Below are 19,644 nucleotides of genomic sequence, written 5' to 3'. Positions count from 1 at the left end.
ACTCCGACGGTCGGAGTGAGCAATCATGCGATAAGTACGAGCGACGCCGTCGGAATGAGCGATCGTGCGGGAAGTATGAGCGACGCTCTGAATTTGTGTGAGCGATTGCTCACGCACTCAGCTTAGAGGGGACATTGGTGGCACGGTGGCGCAATGGGTAGCACTGCTGCCTTGCAGTTAGGAGACCCGGGTTCACTTCCCAGGTCCTCCCTTCGTGGAGTTGGCATGTTCTCCTGGTGTCTGCATGAGTTTCCTCAGGGTGCTCCGGTTTCCTCCCACAGTCCAAAGACATGCAGGTTAGGTGCATTGGTGATCCTGAATTGTCCCTGGTGTGTGTGTGTGCCCTGCGGTGGGCTGGCGCCCTGCCCAGGGTTTGTTTCCTACCTTGTGCCCTGTGTTGGCTGGGATTGGCTCCAGCAGACCCCCATGACCCTGTAGTTAGGATATAGCGGGTTGGATAATGGATGGATGGGTGGAAGAACTTGTTTATATAAAAAAGGGACAGATTTATATACAGTATTTGGCCAACACCTTTTTCCAAGGTGATGAGATACAACTGGTTCCATTTCTTTTTCCAATTGGATTATGGGCAGGTCATGTGACAGTGTCAGTAGAGAGATTTCAACCCAGAACCTCAGGGTTCATCGTCTTAACCAGCACATCACATGTACTTGTAGTTTTGTTACTAAACTACACTTAATATGAGATACTTTAACTACTTGAGTAGTTTGCTCGTGGGAAACTTTTACATCACCGATTTTACCCCAGTATGCTCTTGGGTATTTTATACAACACTGAGCAACTGCGTGGTGGAGTAGAAACTGAGGGGTGAGCGGCTTGGAGCTTTAAATTAAAATTCCGGGGTGGCTGAGGTGAGTGTGATAGAAATGGCAGATATGAGATGCCATGTGGGTGGAATAATAAGTGGAGAACAGCGCAAGAATCAGTGAGATCTTTGGTACACTGAATGGTGGTGCAGAAAGCCACAGTAACAGCTGAAGGAAAAAGGTTTGGGACAGCAGAGGTGTATCCTCATCTGGAATTCATACAAATTTCAGATTATAACATATGAACAGATAATTATATTGTATAATAATAAATAGTGCTCACCAGGGTAATGGAACTGATTTTTTTACTCACACCAAGCTTGTCTTTGGAGGGAAAGTTGCTATTGAGTGTTCCAGCTTTTCCACTGAAGGGCTGTGCCCTATATGGCTATGTAATGAGCAGGAGTTTTGTTGGCTGCCTGGACAGGACATGTTGTTGAAGATGGACCTACCGCAAAGAACTGGTCTTAAAATGGTAGGTCCTGTCTGGGGGTACTCCGAGTCTGACATTGAAGGTACAAAGAGCAAGTGAAGAACTGATGACAGAGCAGTCAGGTTTGTGGAGCTCGTTTAAAGAGAAAAAGGGCCTGACAAAGTCTGAAACATTCTTGAACTGCTTACTTAAAGAAATCCTGGGGTTGGTCAGGGATGTTGTTTCTTACCTTCACTGCTGTTTATCATTTTTTCTTTATTGAAGTCAATGATCTTAAAAGAAGTTCTTGCTTCATTGCTTCACTGATGTAAAAACCTAACTAGGCCCTGGGCTTTTCTACAGAGCCCATGAAGGGACTTGAGCAAAAAGAAAAAACAAAAAAAGAACATTCTTTTTTCTCATGGGTATGAGAAAATATCCCACGCTCATGAGAAAGTTTCGCATGCAAACAAGAAATACATTTTTTTTGCTCATGTCCCTTAAGGGGTCCTGTACTTTTGCCTGTCATTAATGTACACTTTTTTCTTTTTCATGTATTAAATACTATGCTTGTTTTAGCTTCTTCTCAACGCATTGAATTTCTTTTTTGTTTTAGAAAAATTTGAGTGAGATATTTATTTTGCTCGTTTTCACTTTCTCATTTCTCTCTGATAGAACTTGAATCCATGGTAAATGCGGTCAGGTCAGGTTGGGGAGCATGCAGTGGTACAGCACGTTGCCACACTCACCACACGATGAAACAGCTCGGCATACTGATTAGCAAACTCCCAGGCAGACACGCGGTCCAGTCCCACTCCCTGTAAACGACCCTCTATCTGCTGCAGCCAGGTGTTACGTAGGTGTCCCCTTGGTCTGGTCCAGCCACTTGGGTCCTCAACAATGAGGATCCTGTAAGACAGATCACCCTATGGGAATCGCGCCACATGGCCATAGTGCCATAACTGACAATCCCACAAAATGCAGGTAATGTGCCTCATTCAGGACTCCATGAGCAACCACTCATTCGACACAACATCAAACCAACATTACCCAAAGATTATCCGAAGAGAAACAGTACCAAAGGAGTCCAGTCTTTGTCTCAGGTCATGGGATACCGTCCATGTCTCACAACCATATAGCAAGACAGGAAGCACCAGGACTCTAAAGACTTGGACCTTCGTCCTTTTGCATAGACACCGGGAGCGCCACACACCCCTTTCCAGCGACCTCATGATCCCCCATGCTCTCCCAATCCGTCTACTGACTTCATAGGAAGAGTCACCAGAGACATGAATGTCACTTCTGAAGGAAGTAAACTTCGTAACAAGACATTATGTATTAATTATAATTATGTATTAATTATTCTGGCTAATACAGTTTCATAATCATTTCTGTAAATTGTATTGTAGCGACCAAGTGTGCTTTTTTACGTTGATAAAAATAAAGTCTGAATGTCAGAAAGAGAACCCAAATAAATTCATAAAGAACATCAAGAAAAATGGCACATGAGAAAGACAATCATGACCAGACAAAAAGAGATGATCCTCCACTGTGACAAGACAAGTGAACACCGGCAGGAGGCAGCTGACACAGATAGCATTCTAGGGGGACAAACATTTCAAGATGAGAACAAAAATCAAGGAGCAGCCCAGAATTTTATGTTATTTAACAATATAAAAGAAAAAGAATGATAAGCATGCAAACTTTTTAGTGAGAAAACACAATTGAGTGACAAGAACCTCAAGAGAGCTTCATGTAAAAAGCAAGATCACAAGGAGCATCATTAGTGAACCGTGGGCACTGCTGATGTGATTAGCTTCCCTAGCTTGTACATTATTCACAGCGTTACACCTTTTCCCAGGTAAGTCAGTCTCAGTTCTTTCATTATACAGAGTTGTGCAAAATCCCTTTGTCAATATAATCTCCTAAGTCTTTTTCAGAGCACACCTCCTGTACATCAGCATCAAATGCCTTGCATTTTGCGGTATAATTTAAGTTTCTGTTGCCTTCATATGGCATTTGTTACAGCAAGTTACCATTCAGTGTTTATATGGCAATATTAACAGCATGCAACATCTCAAAGTGAGCAAAAAACATTACCTCATAAAATGAGAAATATGCAGCAAGAAATCAGTGTCACTAACGTAAAAGCACAGCTCCGCCGGTGACATGTGGCACATTCTCCTCTTATCGTACTCTTTGTCTTCTGCTCAAGTAGCTTGAAATCCGTTTTTGTATGTGAGCACAGATACCATTGGATTCAGACTCAGGATTAATCTTCAGCGCATAAAAGATCTTTTTCTAGTACGTATTTTTCTTCCAGGAGATCTAGTTCATTTCTGGAGACTTTTCTAAAGTTTCTCATTACCAGAGTAAATTTCAGTCTGAGAAATATCATTATCATCTTTCTTTTATGAATTTAGTTTCATGTAAGTTAGTAGCAGGGTAAGCTAAAGGAGTCGGCCAGTCAGTTTGCCCATTTCCAATAATAATAATAATAATAATAATGTGGTGGCTAAGTGATTGTCACCTTCGAGGACATGTGACATCTTTGACGGGGTCTATTCAAGATAGCAGTGCGCTTCACTCTCCTACTGCCTGTAGAATGGTGAGGCAGTTTTCAGGACTTGTAAGGACCAGAAGATGAACTGTTTACCTTCATACTTACTGGGGGTCAAGACCAGAAGGACATGATACTTGTCGACAAAACCAAAACACTAGAAACAAAAAAAAATGTAGTCTAATAAAGGAAAAGCAGTGGGGTTAGAACTCTAAAATCAAGCAGAAATTGCAGACTACATTTTTCACTTAAGCATCCACAACTTTGGTCAGCATTTAGCATGTGACACTTGCTTATAAAGTGTTGTTCTGAACCACAAAATACCAACACGGATGGTAAAGCAAAATGGCAGCACTGGAGAATCAAAACATAACAATAAAAAATATTAAAACATGTCTAGAAATCAAATTTTACAAAATAAACCATACAGCTACATTATTTGTTACTGCAAACCCAAGATATTTATACAAAGCAGAGAAATTCTTTAATGCTGCCTGAATCGTTATAACTCTACACCCAAGTTTCTGGATGAAAATAATCAGTCCTGTGTCTGAGCCAATTCTGCACCCATCTACAAACATCACCCTGAACTCCCACTTCTTTTAGTTTGATGCCCAGCCTCTCATGTAGCTCCTTATCCAACGCTTTCTTAAACTCAAGATAAATAATATCATACTCTCCACTTTGATCATTTTCCTCATAGAATTCCAGCATGTTAGTAAAACTCGACCTCCCTCTTCTGAACCCATGCTGACTGTTCAGAAAAACTCCTGTCCTTGCCATGTGCTGCTCAATCTTATCCTTAATAATTCGTTTCATTAATTTTCCTGTAATGGACTTTAAGCTTACTGGCCTATAGTTGCTTAGATCTGCCCGGTCACCCTTTTTATATAATGGGATGATATTTGCTATTTTCCAGTCCTTCAGAATCTCCCCATTATGCAGTTAGTCATTTCCCAACCCGCTATATCCTAACTACAGGGTCACGGGGGTCTGCTGGAGCCAATCCCCAGCCAGCATAGGGCACAAGGCAGGAACAAACCCTGGGCAGGGCGCCAGCCCACACACACACTAAGGACACACTAGGGACAATATAGAATCGCCAGTGCACCTAACCTGCATGTCTTTGGACAGTGGGAGGAAACCGGAGCCCGCGGAGGAAACCCACGCAGACACGGGGAGAACATGCAAACTCCACGCAGGGAGGACCCGGGAAGTGAACCCGGGTCTCCTAACTGCGAGGCAGCAGCGCTACTCACTGCGCCACCACGCCACCCACCCAGTATACAGTGACTTCCTAAAAATATGTGTCAAGGGTTTATATATGCACTCACTAGCCTCCTTGCCTAAGGTAAAGTCATTCCTGATGGGGGATCGCAGGAATCGTGGGAAAGAGGGGTCCTTTCATCGGATTGGCTGGCCCAGCACTGTTTTAGCCGCGGAATGGCCAAATGGGGGAGGCAGCTTGATGGATGAGGTCTCCAGGAGTCTAAAATTATCCAAATCTTATTATGTGATATCATCTACTGTTAAATTCTGCTACTCACTTCTAAAATTTTTATTTTTATACAGAATTGAGGACTTGTTCTATTCTGCGTATTGGATTGTATTGTATTGTATTGTATTGTATTGTATTGTATTGACCCCTTCTTTTTGACACCCACTGCATGCCCAACCTACCTGGAAAGTGATCTCTTTTTGATCTGCCTTTCCCAAGGTTTCTTCCATTTTTTCCCTACAAGGTTTTTTTGGGAGTTTTTCCTTGTCTTCTTAGAGAGTCAAGGCTGGGGGGCTGTCAAGAGGCAGGGCCTGTTAAAGCCCACTGCGGCACTTCTTGTGTGATTTTGGGCTATACGAAAATAAATTGTATTGTATTGTATTGTATTAAGAACTCCTGGTGATTTGTTTGATTTCAGTTTATTTAATCTGAGCAGCACTTCTCCCTCTACAATTTCCAAATCCCTCAGTACCTCCTTAGTAGTCCCTGTTACCGCTGGGAGGTTATCCACTTCCTCACCTGTGAAGACCTCAAGCTTAGAGCGTCTGCTATTTCACTGTCTTTGTCTTTTAATTCCCCTTCACTATATCTGATGCACTTCACCTCCTCCATTGTTTTTCTGCTAAAATAATAAAAGAACAGCAGAGTGTAAAATTATACACTACTTTTTTCACACATCACCTTAATCTGCTTAATTGGATATTTATAACAGAGAGGGGAAAGTGATTACAAACGTAAAGTTTTACATTCCATCCTAGAGTTCAGTTATACAGCAGGGTGTGAAAGAATATTTTAAAGGTAATGTAATTTAAAGGTTTGCATTGTGTACATTGAAATATATAACAACTGGTTAAATAACTGACATGTTCAAGCAAACAAAGAAAGTACCTGAAGAAAGGTTGATGTAATACACAAAATGTACTGAAGGATGGCTAAGAGGTGACTAAGAAGTCAGCAGATGTCCTGTAAACAGCCAGAGTGGTGACTTGTTACATGCACAGAAATTTCAAGGGTAGACTCACCTCAAAGGAATAAGAAGAACTACAAAAAATAACAAAATGGACTTTTGTTTTATATCAGTGATTTGGCTTTAAGCGGACAATGTGGCCAGAGTAAACGTATGCATTGATTGACACTGTTATGTAAAATGGACCTACGCCCGTCATATTCTGACCAAGCTGTACTAGACTGCATGTGAGGAATGCTCCCTCTTCATCAAGTGAGGTAGAAGACGTATAGAACGGCTCTTCTCCTGTCTGGTTTCTAATGGTAAGAGGTTCAAATTCTAATCTGCGAATTTAATTTCTTCCACAAGGGAAAGGACCAAAAACAAACTATAACTAAGAGCTATGAATACTAAAGAAAAGTCAAACACGCAAAATGACCTGCTATTGAAAACTTTATTCATTGAATAATGCTAATATAAAATATATCAGCTAACTTGTAATTTGGCTTTAATCTTTGAAAAAAAATTAAGAAAAACACTTGTGAAGAGAAATAGCAATATAATTTAATTACAAAAGTCTTTTTTTTTGCCATTTATAAGCCCCCAAGACTACATAACAGAGGAGCCATTTTCAACGCTTACAGATACAAGCAAAGAAACAGAAAAGCAGACGAGGTGTGCAGAACAACGTGGAGAACATTCAGAACACACTCACAGAAGGAAAAGTAAATGTGAGAATCCTGCGGTCCTCTGTTTTTCAAAACTTGACAACCTAACACTTCTAAAGAATAAAATACAAAATTGTCTTGTTGACGGATGAGAGCAGCACCATTGTGACTGAGCCTTGAAACCCGTTTTTTCGTTCGTAACGCCTGTTAGATTCTTGGATCTGTGCGCCCGTTCTTGACTGACCTCATACAGTAAAAGCTTAAAGACTGGGAGAAGTTCGTTCTAAAGGACGTCAGCTTTCTTCACTGCACTTTAGCCTTCAGTTTCCTTCAGCTTGGCCATGAATGTGAGCTCCAACGTTCCTCAGCATATCCATGTACAGCCTGTTGTTTTCACTTCAGAGACAATAAAACACACAGCAAGTAATGATATAGTTATGAAAACAAAGCAAGGAAGCTGATATGAAAGTAAGTGAGGCCAGTAACAGTATAACTCGATCCTCTGCTGATTAAATATAATCCATTTACATTCGGTGTCTATGATCACATAATTATTTGCAATCCTTTTTACAAGAAGCCCATTTTCCGATGGACCAGTTTAGGTGCCACCCATTAGTGCGGGCTCTGGAATCTCAAGTTACAGATGAACAGATTGTAAAAGTTAATTTATGTATGACCTCGGTGGGCTCTGAAAGTGCCTAAAAATAGGCTAGGATATATAGTGTCTAAAAATCTGAACAAATATGGGCTTATAATTTGAGGGTTACTGGAGGCTAATTTGATTCAACTCACTTTCTTATGTACTGTAAGACCCTTCACCACAAACTGGCTCATACTTCTGCTGATTTTTAGAAATGCTACAAAAGGCCTTGGTGAAGTGTCCAGAAAAAAGGCATTTTAACAATTTGCATTACTTGTGCCACCTTGATTATTTTTTCTTTATTTACCACATCATTTGAAATAACTTGAGCGCAACTTACTCAGCAACAGATGCATCAAAAAAGGCGCCCATGTCCATATAATATTGGGCAGTCGTTCTCAGGAAATTCCAGTATTCATTTGCCTAAAATTCAGAAAACTTTATTAGCCATTAATATTTTACTGCATGTGTATATATTGCACATGTAATGCAGAATGCTACACACAAAGTGGCACACATTTCAACCAGCTCTGCCAAAGTATAACCCGCAGTTAACTGAGCCGCCATTTCATGTTTACACAATTAGCCAAAGCAGTAGTGATCAACAGTGTCTTTTTAACGTCACAACAGCGTTCAGTACACAGAATTGCACAAATGACCCTGAACAGAGTGCCCAGCATGAATAAGTGTGAGTGTGTGTGTTTAAGGCTCCTGCGATGGAGCAGCATCACACCCTGGATTTCTACAGCCTTACTGACATCCTGAGCCGCTTTAATAAAGGTCCACTTTATAGAATATTACTATGTGATCAAACGGTTAGCAATGCTGCCTCATACTGGAGCTCCTGGATTCAAATCCTGGCCCTGGCACAGTCTGTGTAGAGCTGGCACTTTCTCTCCAATGTCATCTCAAACATGTCCAGATTTGGTTGACTGAGTAAGTGTGACTTGTGACTGCTATTCCAGTGCAACAATGGCTCATGTCTGACACTAAAACTGGAAGAAGAGGCCCCAGATCAACACAAATCTGAATTTAAAAGCTAATGTGCATGGACAAATAATACTCTTTTTCCACTGATGACATGACTTTAACTGACTGTAGGCCGAATGCTTCAGCTATGGCATCAATTGAGATATATTTGAACTGCCATTATTAAAAACCAGCGTGCAAAGTATCTGTACAAATAATATAACGTGGACCGTCAGGATATCCAGGCAGCCCCTCTACTTACGGTGTTTTATAACAACAGAGAATCAGGACCTGATGGTTACTAATTTGGTTTCACCGAAAGCCTGAAAACAAATGTTAAGAACATGTTATGGAGTTATACATCCACAAGTGCCCATAGTAACTGGCAAGCAGCTATTTATAGGCTGGTGGACGGGACTGGGAGGGCCTGGAGGTTTGAGTGGCAGCAGGTCATCCAGTATATCCTCTAGAAAGGGACTGCAGACGTTCAGAGGAAATGCATGAATAGGAACAGCATGAAGGCTTTAGTGCAAGCATTGGTCTCAGTGACGCGGTGGGCAGCACAAAGTGACGGAGATTGACGATTCGTCCACCGCGTTGTCACTGCATCTCCACCAGCCAAATTCTCAGAATGAGAGGCTTCTGTCTTTTAGTGCCACAGAGCTGGAGTTACATTAGTTCATAGGATGATGTAGCCATCTTAGCATTTGTAAGATGTGAGTGTGGAAGTCTCATGAAAAGCAGATATTCTGCGAGATGCTGGTAGAGGTACAAGGTGGTTTGGCTTTTCTTTAAACTTTGCGTATCTATAGATGATGTGATTCGTCTACTTAAGATACATCTGTTCTTACTAGTAGCATTTGACATAGCTAATTGATTGCATGTCCAATAGTACCAGAGTAAGATTCAGTATTCAGCTAGCACTGACTGGACCTTCCATGATGGATTCCACCCACTGATTCACTGTTAGCATTTTTTCTGATATTTAACTAAAGTCCAATTCAAAGTCTCTCTGCTCCATTCAACAACACATCCAGCAACAGCCACTAGTGGGCAGTGTGGATCTTGAAGCTGATAAATGTAGCACACTCATTTTGATAAAGGCTAGTAAACAATGTGGTTTATGGTGTGTTACAGAAACTGGAAAGGGTCTCAGCAAGGGTGGTTTATGAGACATGGGAATTTAAGATTGGTATGTAATTTTTTATTCGGTTAATAAATGAATCATGATTATTATTTTTATTCCAATTTTCCTAAATGTTGAGCTGGGTCAACCAGGCCACCTCATCCCCATTAACTTCAAACAGTCTCTGTCTGCTGGGGAATTCCTTGACGCCACCAAGTCTGCTGAGAGATATTGAATAAAACTTAACCAACATACCCTGAGCTTGTCTTTGGGTCTTCTTCCCATTGTGCCCAGGGCACATCCTAAATATATGCCAAAATCCCCTCAACTAGTGTCTCTCAGTCTGGGGAAGCAGCGGTTCATCTCCAAGGAAGGCATGGAGCATGAATAGTAAATCAGAAGTTTTCTCCACGGTCTTAGCACGCTCTTCACTGCCACAGTCCAGCACAACATCTGTAAAACTGCTGTCACTGCACCAGTTTGCAGGTCAGTCTCGCAATCACCTCCGTCCTCACTCTTGAACAATATCCTCAAGTTCTGCACTTGAACTTCTTGACTTAGGACAGCTGCTCACCTTCTACTTGAATAAGTTACGGTTTTCAGGGAGAGGACCATGACCACAGATTTGAAGGTTCCAATTCTAATGCCAAGCACATCACACTCAACTGTAAACTGTTCTAGTGTTTGCCAAAGATCACAGTCTAATGAAGCCGTGAAGACAACATCCTCCACAAACACCCGGGATGCAGCCCTTTGGTTCCAGGATAGTATCTAAGCCTCATCTAGGCTTTGATATCTTGTCTATGAAAGGAAGAAGAGGCAGAATTTACCCTGCTATATAAATAAAATGTTGTTGTTGTTGTCAAAGGAGCCCAATGTCTATATTGAAGGAACTTGACTTAACTACAAATGTGTAAATAAATGGACTGGGTGGCACACAGTAGCGTCCCTGGTTACCCATACCCTTGAAGCACATGCCACAAGATACTATGTGGTACATGGCCATATACTTTTTCATGTTTGAAGCATGGAAAATTCCTATGATCTGTGCCTGGATAAAAACCATTCTATGGTTGTTACGGAATCTACCTTTCAGTATCCAGATATAGGATTTCCCAGAAATCTTAGGAGTGGTTATTGTCCCCCTTTTCGTAACTGAAGAGGGCGTTTCCACCAACTTTAGGAATTCCTCAGATGTTTCATTCCACTGCTCTGTGACATCCCCAAGATGATGTCATCATTTCAATACCTTTGCTGGGCACAGCTGGATGGCCTCCCACCTACACTTCCTGAGTCATATAGTTTGCCAGAACCTCCCTGAGGCCACCTGAAAGTCACTCTCCATGGCTTCAACAGAGTCCACCCAAACAGGAGGTTTTATTTTGGCCACTGATCTAGTTGCTGCTTTCTGGCCTGCCAATATTATTCAGTCACATCTGGAGGCCCACCTTCTAACATTGAATTGAGGACCTCTTTATTACATTTCTTTATTACAGGTGTCCTAGTGGTACTGCCATGACAGACCCTAACAAGCTTCTGCTCACATCTTGCAGCTTCCTCCATTAGTAAAGTTAATATGCAGATCACAGTCCATTCAGACTCTATGTCCTTATCATTTCTGGAGATCCAGGTGAAGCTCTTACAGGGTTAACAGCTGAACTCATCCCAAACACAAGCATCCCCTTGTCATTCCCAGCATACCCTCACCAGCTGACTGGGTCTTCTCATGTGTCTGAGGCAGCTCCACACCAAGAGGTGATCAGTTAACAGCACAGCACCACTCTTTACAGACGTGTCCACAATACATGGCCTCAGATCAGATGTCCCAACAACAAAGTCAATTACCGACCTTTGACCATCAAGACATTAAGCAGAGCCCAGCTCAGCAAAACACAACTGGAATTGCGGTGGATAAAACCCTTGGCCTGACATTCAAATGATTGCTGAATTCCGAGCACCTCTAAGGGCACCATGGGACATGCGTCTGACATTCCAAAATGGGTGAAGAGAGGAATGTTGACTGAAGTAGATAGTTTTATTTGATTTGGTGGATGTGTTTGCACAAATTAAAGCCACGCCTGGTCATTTCTCTCTGACAGTAAACATCTCAAGATCAATCCTGCCGCTCAATTTAGCCGACTGCGTTACTTTTAAGACCAACATTTGATGGGTCAAAAGGTTTGTTCATTTTTTTCCCTTACCTGTTCCCTGATTGTGTAGCCCCATACATTATTTGCACCATTAGGGTCCCAGTATCCATCATGTGTATATTGAGCTTGTCTTTTAAGGCGAATGAACTGATTTGCATCTTCTTCTTGCATAAACGGTGCACTTAACACACCTGCGTATTAACAAAAAACAAAAACAAATAAATCAGTGAATGCACAAACACAACCAAAGCTTTAGTGCCGTTGGGAAGGCCAGCCCTGAGATGCTGCCCACATTTATTAAAAACCCATGGTTATTGTCTCTGCTTTTCTTTTGGGTCCTTCCTGCTGGGCTTTCCTATTAGAAATTTGGGAATAATTGCATTGTTTAGGTACTTCCTATCTGCTCATTTTGAGAGTATCTTCATATTTTTAAAGACATTTCTCCTACTAGATCCTGATGAGGAGGCACAAGGGAGCATGATGCTTATGGCCTGTAGATCATTAGGATGTTGAACTTTATTATCGGCATGGGGTATATTTTTTTTCTTTTTCACATCCTAAACTTCTGTGGTGGGCTGGTGCCCTGCCTGGGGTTTGTTTCCTGCCTTGCACCCTGTGCTAACTGGGATTGGCTCCAGCAGACCCCCGTGACCCTGTGTTAGGATATAGCAGGTTGGAAAATGACTGACTGACTGACATCCTAAACTTGACGGACTAAAAGTAAAATAGCGGAGTGTGTCAGCTCCGCTAAGTCACAAAGAAATGGACCCGAGTTCAATACCAAGCCAAGTCGATGGCTACATTGAGTTTGCACGAATTTTCTCCAAATATGTTGGGTCTTTCCCAACACCCCAAAGGTGTGCATGATGGACTGTCTGTCTCTGTGTGGGTATGCCTAGTGACAAAATGGTGGTCCGTCCAGAAATGATTCCTGCCTTTTAGCTGAAACTACAGGGAAGCTCCTGACAAACACATAACAAAAAAGCAAATTCTAAAACCTAATAGATGATTTGCAAACTTTAATCCTTTTGTTTTCTGAACTTGCTTATCTACATCAAGGCCTTGGAGAAGCTAAACGTATCTCAGGAACACAGGGCATAAGTCAGGAGCCAATCATGGACGGACATTTTACTGTCACAAATCAAACAATCACATAAATCTATTTATTGGATATGCTGTATGTTTATCATTTGCTATATCCAAATGTTTCTATGTTAATTGCTCATTTGCTGTAATTTTGTGACTTCTGTGCAGCTCCGTTTTACTATAAAATTGCATTGAAAAAGCATTTTTTTCTCACTAAGAAAGGCAAGTTTATGGTACAAGTTGCTAAGCAGAGCAGCTCATAGCAGCACCCAGGGGACCTTTAAAGCTCAACTGGAGGCTATTTTGGGTGGTCCGCGGGAGTAGGAATTGATCAGATCTGCTGGACTCGACTGCCGCTCCTCATCGTCATTCTTTCTTTCTGTCTGTCATGCTCTGGTAATTTTCATGAGAAGGTCCACAAAGCCAGGACATTTCATAACACAAATCAACATTTACGCTCCATTTCTTACAAAACAAACCTGCAATTAAATGATAATGTAACTTTTATCAATCCATTATCCAACCCGCTATAGCCTAACTACAGGGTCACGGGGGTCTGCTGGAGCCAATCCCAGCCAACACAGGGCACAAGGCAGGAACAAATCCCGGGCAGGGTGCCAGCCCACCATAGGACACACACACACTAGGGACAATTTAGGATCGCCAATGTACCTAACCTGCATGTCTTTGAACTGTGGGAGGAAACCCACGCAAACACGGGGAGAACATGCAAACCCCACACAGGGAGGATTCGGGAAGCGAACCCTGGTCTCCTAACTGTAAGGCAGCAGCACTATCACTGCGCCACCGTGCCACCCCTGATAATGTAACTTTCATAACAAAAAGATTAAAGAAGCTCTAGTTAGCCTAAGAATGAGCCAGCATGGTCCTGGAGAACACAACCCAAAACCTCTGGGTGGCAGCTGCTCTGCAGTCTTTTTCAGTCTAATGGGAAGGACTGTAGCATCATTTTATAGGGAAAAAAAGGTCAGAATTTAAAAAATTGTTTAAGTAGAAGATCACAAATATTTGGGTTATTCACCAGTTTGGATCTCTTTCTTCTCTTAACACTTCAATTTATGTGACAGTCAAGTAATGCATCTCTGTTAGAAATTAAAACAAATTCTTACCACTCAGCACAAATGACACGATCGCCGCTTGTTTCCACGTAAAGGAAGCCATCCTGTGGGATAAAAGGAGTTGCATTCACTTGTCACTTTTAGGCACTTGCTACATATGACATGTTTGTTATTCATAAGCTTCGCATTTGCTGCTTACTCCACAGGCAGCCACATTGACCTCTGTGAGCACGGTGGGGGTGTGCGGACTGCATTTATCTGAGCTCCTGACCTTTAGACTTGACAGTTCACTGTATTACGTTGGAAGGGAGGGAAGGAGGGCACCAGACTGATTACACCTCAGCTTCCAACACACCACTGGAAAAGGTCAGAGCTCGTGTCGTAAACACCAGCGGTGCGCTTCATTGCTACTGTAAGTTGCCAAGTTTATTGTTCCAGCATCATTGATCCCATTTAAATGTGGGCCCAAATCAATCTGTAATAAATTAGGAGGAAGTGAGGGCTTTATGTTATTTTCTTCTCATGCAGAAGGTGAACTGTGGTTAATTTATTTGTTCCTAAATTCTAAACTAATCAATTTGTCATGCTGGATTAATAAAGGCCCCTTTGTTAGAGGCCGGCAGTATATGTTAATTATTTACTATGTTATGTGGCATCTTCATGAACTTTTATTTTCACATCTTTCTTTTTAGTAAAATATTAAGTCCACAGATGGATACGAAAGGCTGAGTTTGCATCTGGAGAGTTTCAGGCAGCCAAGAAAAGAGTGAAAGCAGAGTGGCACCTCATGGAGGGCTTGTCCATTTCAGCTTACTTTTATATAGCGCTCTTCACTGAGTGAAGGGTCAGAGCACTGAAACAGTTCAGAGGTAAAATGTAACTGCAGAATAAACAAGTTAAAAATAATATAATGCATATCAATCTGTAGGTCTCTGTGTAGACACCATATGATGGATAGATTGATAGATAGACACCATGATTGATTGAAATGATAAATAGACACCATATGATAGATAGATACCATATGACTGACAGACAGACAGACACCATATAATTGATAGATAGATAGATAGATAGATAGATAGATAGATAGATAGATAGATACCATATGATTGATATAGATAGATAGATAGATAGATAGATAGATAGATAGATAGATAGATAGACACCATATGATGGACAGATAGAGATAGATAGATAGATAGATAGATAGATAGATAGATAGATAGATAGATAGATAGATAGATAGATAGATAGATAGACACCATATGATGGACAGATAGAGATAGATAGATAAATAGATAGATAGATAGATAGATAGATAGATAGATAGATAGATAGATAGATAGATAGATAGATAGATAGATAGACACCATATGATGGACAGATAGAGATAGACACCATATGATTGATAGAGATAGATAGATAGATACCATATGATAGATAGATAGATAGATAGATAGATAGATAGATAGATAGATAGATAGATAGATAGATAGATAGATAGATAGATACCATATGATGGACAGATAGAGATAGATAGATAGATAGATAGATAGATAGATAGATAGATAGATAGATAGATAGATAGATAGATACCATATGATGGACAGATAGAGATAGACACCATATGATAGATAGATAGATAGATAGATAGATAGATAGATAGATAGATAGATAGATAGACACCATATGATGGACAGATAGATAGATAGATAGATAGATAGATAGATAGATAGATAGATAGATAGACACCATATGATGGACAGATAGAGATAGATAGATAGATAGATAGATAGATAGATAGATAGATAGATAGATAGATAGATAGATAGATAGATAGATAGATAGATAGATAGATAGATAGATAGATAGATAGATAGATATGATGGACAGATAGAGATAGACACCATATGATGGACAGATAGAGATAGATAGATAGATAGATAGATAGATAGATAGATAGATAGATAGATAGATAGATAGATACCATATGATGGACAGATAGAGATAGATAGATAGATAGATAGATAGATAGATAGATAGATAGATAGATAGATAGATAGATAGATAGATAGATACCATATGATGGACAGATAGAGATAGACACCATATGATTGATTAATAGATAGATACCATATGATAGATAGATAGATAGATAGATAGATAGATAGATAGATAGATAGATAGATAGATAGATAGATAGACAGACACCATATGATGGACAGATAGATAGATAGATAGATAGATAGATAGATAGATAGATAGATAGATAGATAGATAGATAGATAGATAGACACCATATGATGGACAGATAGATAGATAGATAGATAGATAGATAGATAGATAGATAGATAGATAGATAGATAGATAGATAGATAGATAGATAGACACCATATGATGGACAGATAGATAGATAGATAGATAGATAGATAGATAGATAGATAGATAGATAGATAGATAGATAGATAGACACCATATGATGGACAGATAGAGATAGACACCATATGATAGATAGATAGATAGATAGATAGATAGATAGATAGATAGATAGATAGATAGATAGATAGATAGATAGATAGATAGATAGATAGATAGATAGATAGATAGACACCATATGATGGACAGATAGAGATAGACACCATATGATAGATAGATAGATAGATAGATAGATAGATAGATAGATAGATAGATAGATAGATAGATAGATAGATACCATATGATGGACAGATAGAGATAGACACCATAGATAGATAGATAGATAGATAGATAGATAGATAGATAGATAGATAGATAGATAGATAGATAGATACCATATGATGGACAGATAGAGATAGACACCATATGATTGATATAGATAGATAGATAGATAGATAGATAGATAGATAGATAGATAGATAGATAGATAGATAGATAGATAGATAGATAGATAGACACCATATGATGGACAGATAGAGATAGACACCATATGATTGATAGAGATAGATAGATAGATAGATAGATAGATAGATAGATAGATAGATAGATAGATAGATAGATAGATAGATAGATAGATAGATAGATAGATACCATATGATGGACAGATAGAGATAGACACCATATGATTGATAGAGATAGATAGATAGATAGATAGATAGATAGATAGATAGATAGATAGATAGATAGATAGATAGATAGATAGATAGATAGATATTTAATTTCTCATATTGACAGTCTTACTAGACCTTTTATCCACAATTGCTCTTCAGTTTTTCTCTTTCCTTTTGTGCCACTCTTAATTTATCTCTTCTGTTGTTGCAGATGGATTGACAGAGAGACGTTGCCCCCGGTCTTCTCCTAGTTTTGCTCTCTGCCGTGACCGGTAGCCCCTTGGTGTGCCCTTGTTACGAGTACCTGATGGTATGTGATTCTGAGCAGCATGAACTGCCTCCATATTCTCAGTCTGTTTATTACATTAATATGCAGATGACCAGATGCACAGTAACTGGCTGTCATCAATATTTACCATTTTTTGCCATGAGATCTTACTCTGGTTTGGTTACTCATTACAGATGTGCTTTAGTTAAAATAAATGTGAGGTTCTTTATTTAAACTATTTGAATTGTCCTGCATAGCTTGACTGAACTATCCATGTAGAATATTAGTATCTTTATTAACAAGTGCATATTTTGCTAAAGTCCTGTTTTTGTTGATCATTCTGTAATCTCTCACATTCATAGTAGGTAACTCTTGACTGTGTGTAGATGTTCAGATTCTCCATTTACATTCAGAAAAGCATTGCTTGTCTTTGCAGCTCAAATGTATTTCCCTAGCAAAGCGGTAAATGAAGAGTAAATCAAGTACCTTAATCAAGTGATCTGCCTGTGTGTCTGCTTTGATGCTTCAATGGCGTCTAACCCCCAAATCGTCTTCCCTGCAGCCTGGCGTATCTCACAGCGCTGTTACTCGGAGAATGTGGCATCTTTTCAAAAGCGTGGTGAGCTAAAGCAAAGTGAACACAACCCGACAGTGTGTGTGTGCATGTGGAGCTGTCTGTATGCCAAGAGGAGCATAATCAGATCTTTTATATATTTCAACTTGCGCTTGCTGGTCTGCTTAGGCACAGAGTGCAGGTAAGAGTCGGCTTTCATTGCATGAGCAGCTCTTGTCGAGAGTGTCATGAAATATGCAGAGGATTACAAACAGCCATTCTTGAGCGCAGTGCTGACTTTCTGATAGACTTAGCAGTGTCAGAATTCTGGATGTATGGACAACTTAATGACTAAACAATCTAAGAATAAAATCCATCAGAAAATGTACACCCAAAAGTTTGGAGAAACAAAATAACAAACAGAAAAAGAATGAGTAAAATGTCAAAAATGGCAACAACATTAATTATAATAGTCATGCACATATGGGATCAAGAAATAAAAGAGAATTCACTGAAGATGTGCCAAAAGTAAACTGCAGAAGAATACTAATTATTATAAAAGTTAATGCCCCAGATGTTCCTTTGGTATTTTATATGGTTAATATTTTTGCACTGAAACAATGGTTAAAAAGAGGGTGGATTTTGAAAAGACCATTATGGAGGAATAAAATAAACTAATGAGGACGCAGCAGGTACACTTACTGCTTAGATGTTCTTGAAAATCCCAAGGCCACATCGTTCTCCATCGGGATGGCTACATCTGAAGTGTGGAGGGAGAAAGGGACACCAGTCTAGTCGGATCAGCCAAGTGGGGGTCCAGGCTCCATTATCGACGTCACAGCCAGTTCCACCTGGCACTGCTGGGTTCATTTCACAGCCTGGACTCTGTCTGTGTGGAGTCTGCATGGTCTCCTTTCGTCCGCACAAGTTATCCTACCACATCCCAAAGACACGTTGGGTTCAGTGGCATAGCGTAACACCCCCAACAAGGCGGGGGGCCTCCGGACCAAAGGGGCTGCCTCATCAGAGCTCCACAAAGCCAGCCATAACAATAATATATTTAATTTTTGAAAATAGAAAAAATATTTGTGTACTCTTAGGTTAAACAAAATGGTCAGAAGCTTCTATGTCACTTTGCATGGCATCGTGTTGCGTGACGTCATGAGCAACACACGGGTTGACGAACAGACACAGTAATAAATGAAATCTGCAAGTTAGCAAGTAGACAACGAAGAGTTACATCATGAGAAGAAAAAGAAAATAACTGAGAACTGGTCAAAGCAAGCCACTGCCAAACTATACCTAAGATAACATCTACAGTATGCTTAAATCATCAGCAGAAGATGGAATTGGGGAAAAACCTCTAAAGTGTCATGACTGGAGATTACTGTGCATTAGGGAAATCGAGCATCGCAGCGAGCTCAACACAAGAGCCTTCATTTTACTTTCTTATTTTGTCTTTTATTTTTCTTTTATTCATTATGTAGAGCACTTTGAGCTACTTTTTGTATGAAAATGTGCTATATAAATAAATGTTGTTGTTGTTGTTCATCGCCCTGTCCTTCTTGCCCACCTCTTCCCATTGTAGAAGACTACGAGATTATTAATAAAGATGTGCAGAGCAAACTGACAGCCCGAGACCAGGTAGAAATAAGGATAAGCAGTATTTGAACAGAAATAAGAAAATAATAAGAAATAACAAATTTCAGTGGGATTCATTACTTACCCCAGACATACACTCACCCTGAGACACTAAAATGTGTTTAGAAATGA

General features: G+C 40.1%; 1 protein-coding gene across 1 annotated transcript; it reads right to left on the bottom strand.

The window, feature by feature from the left end:
* Window positions 1–7,019: 7,019 nt before the first annotated feature.
* Window positions 7,020–14,204, bottom strand: LOC114650046 (uncharacterized protein C3orf85-like). Its single transcript, XM_028799481.2, has 4 exons — window positions 14,013–14,204; window positions 11,848–11,987; window positions 7,892–7,974; window positions 7,020–7,307 (listed from the first exon to the last, which is right to left on the bottom strand). Exons 1-4 carry the CDS (start codon window positions 14,086–14,088, stop codon window positions 7,232–7,234), a joined length of 375 nt encoding a protein of 124 aa, XP_028655314.1. The 5' UTR covers window positions 14,089–14,204; the 3' UTR covers window positions 7,020–7,231.
* Between the last annotated feature and the right edge of the window lie 5,440 nt (window positions 14,205–19,644).

The sequence above is a fragment of the Erpetoichthys calabaricus genome, chromosome 4 (genome assembly GCF_900747795.2).
Source record: "Erpetoichthys calabaricus chromosome 4, fErpCal1.3, whole genome shotgun sequence".
Lineage (NCBI taxonomy): Eukaryota > Metazoa > Chordata > Cladistia > Polypteriformes > Polypteridae > Erpetoichthys > Erpetoichthys calabaricus.
Note: the sequence above shows the minus strand (reverse complement) of the source record. Positions and strands in the feature narration are given on the sequence as shown.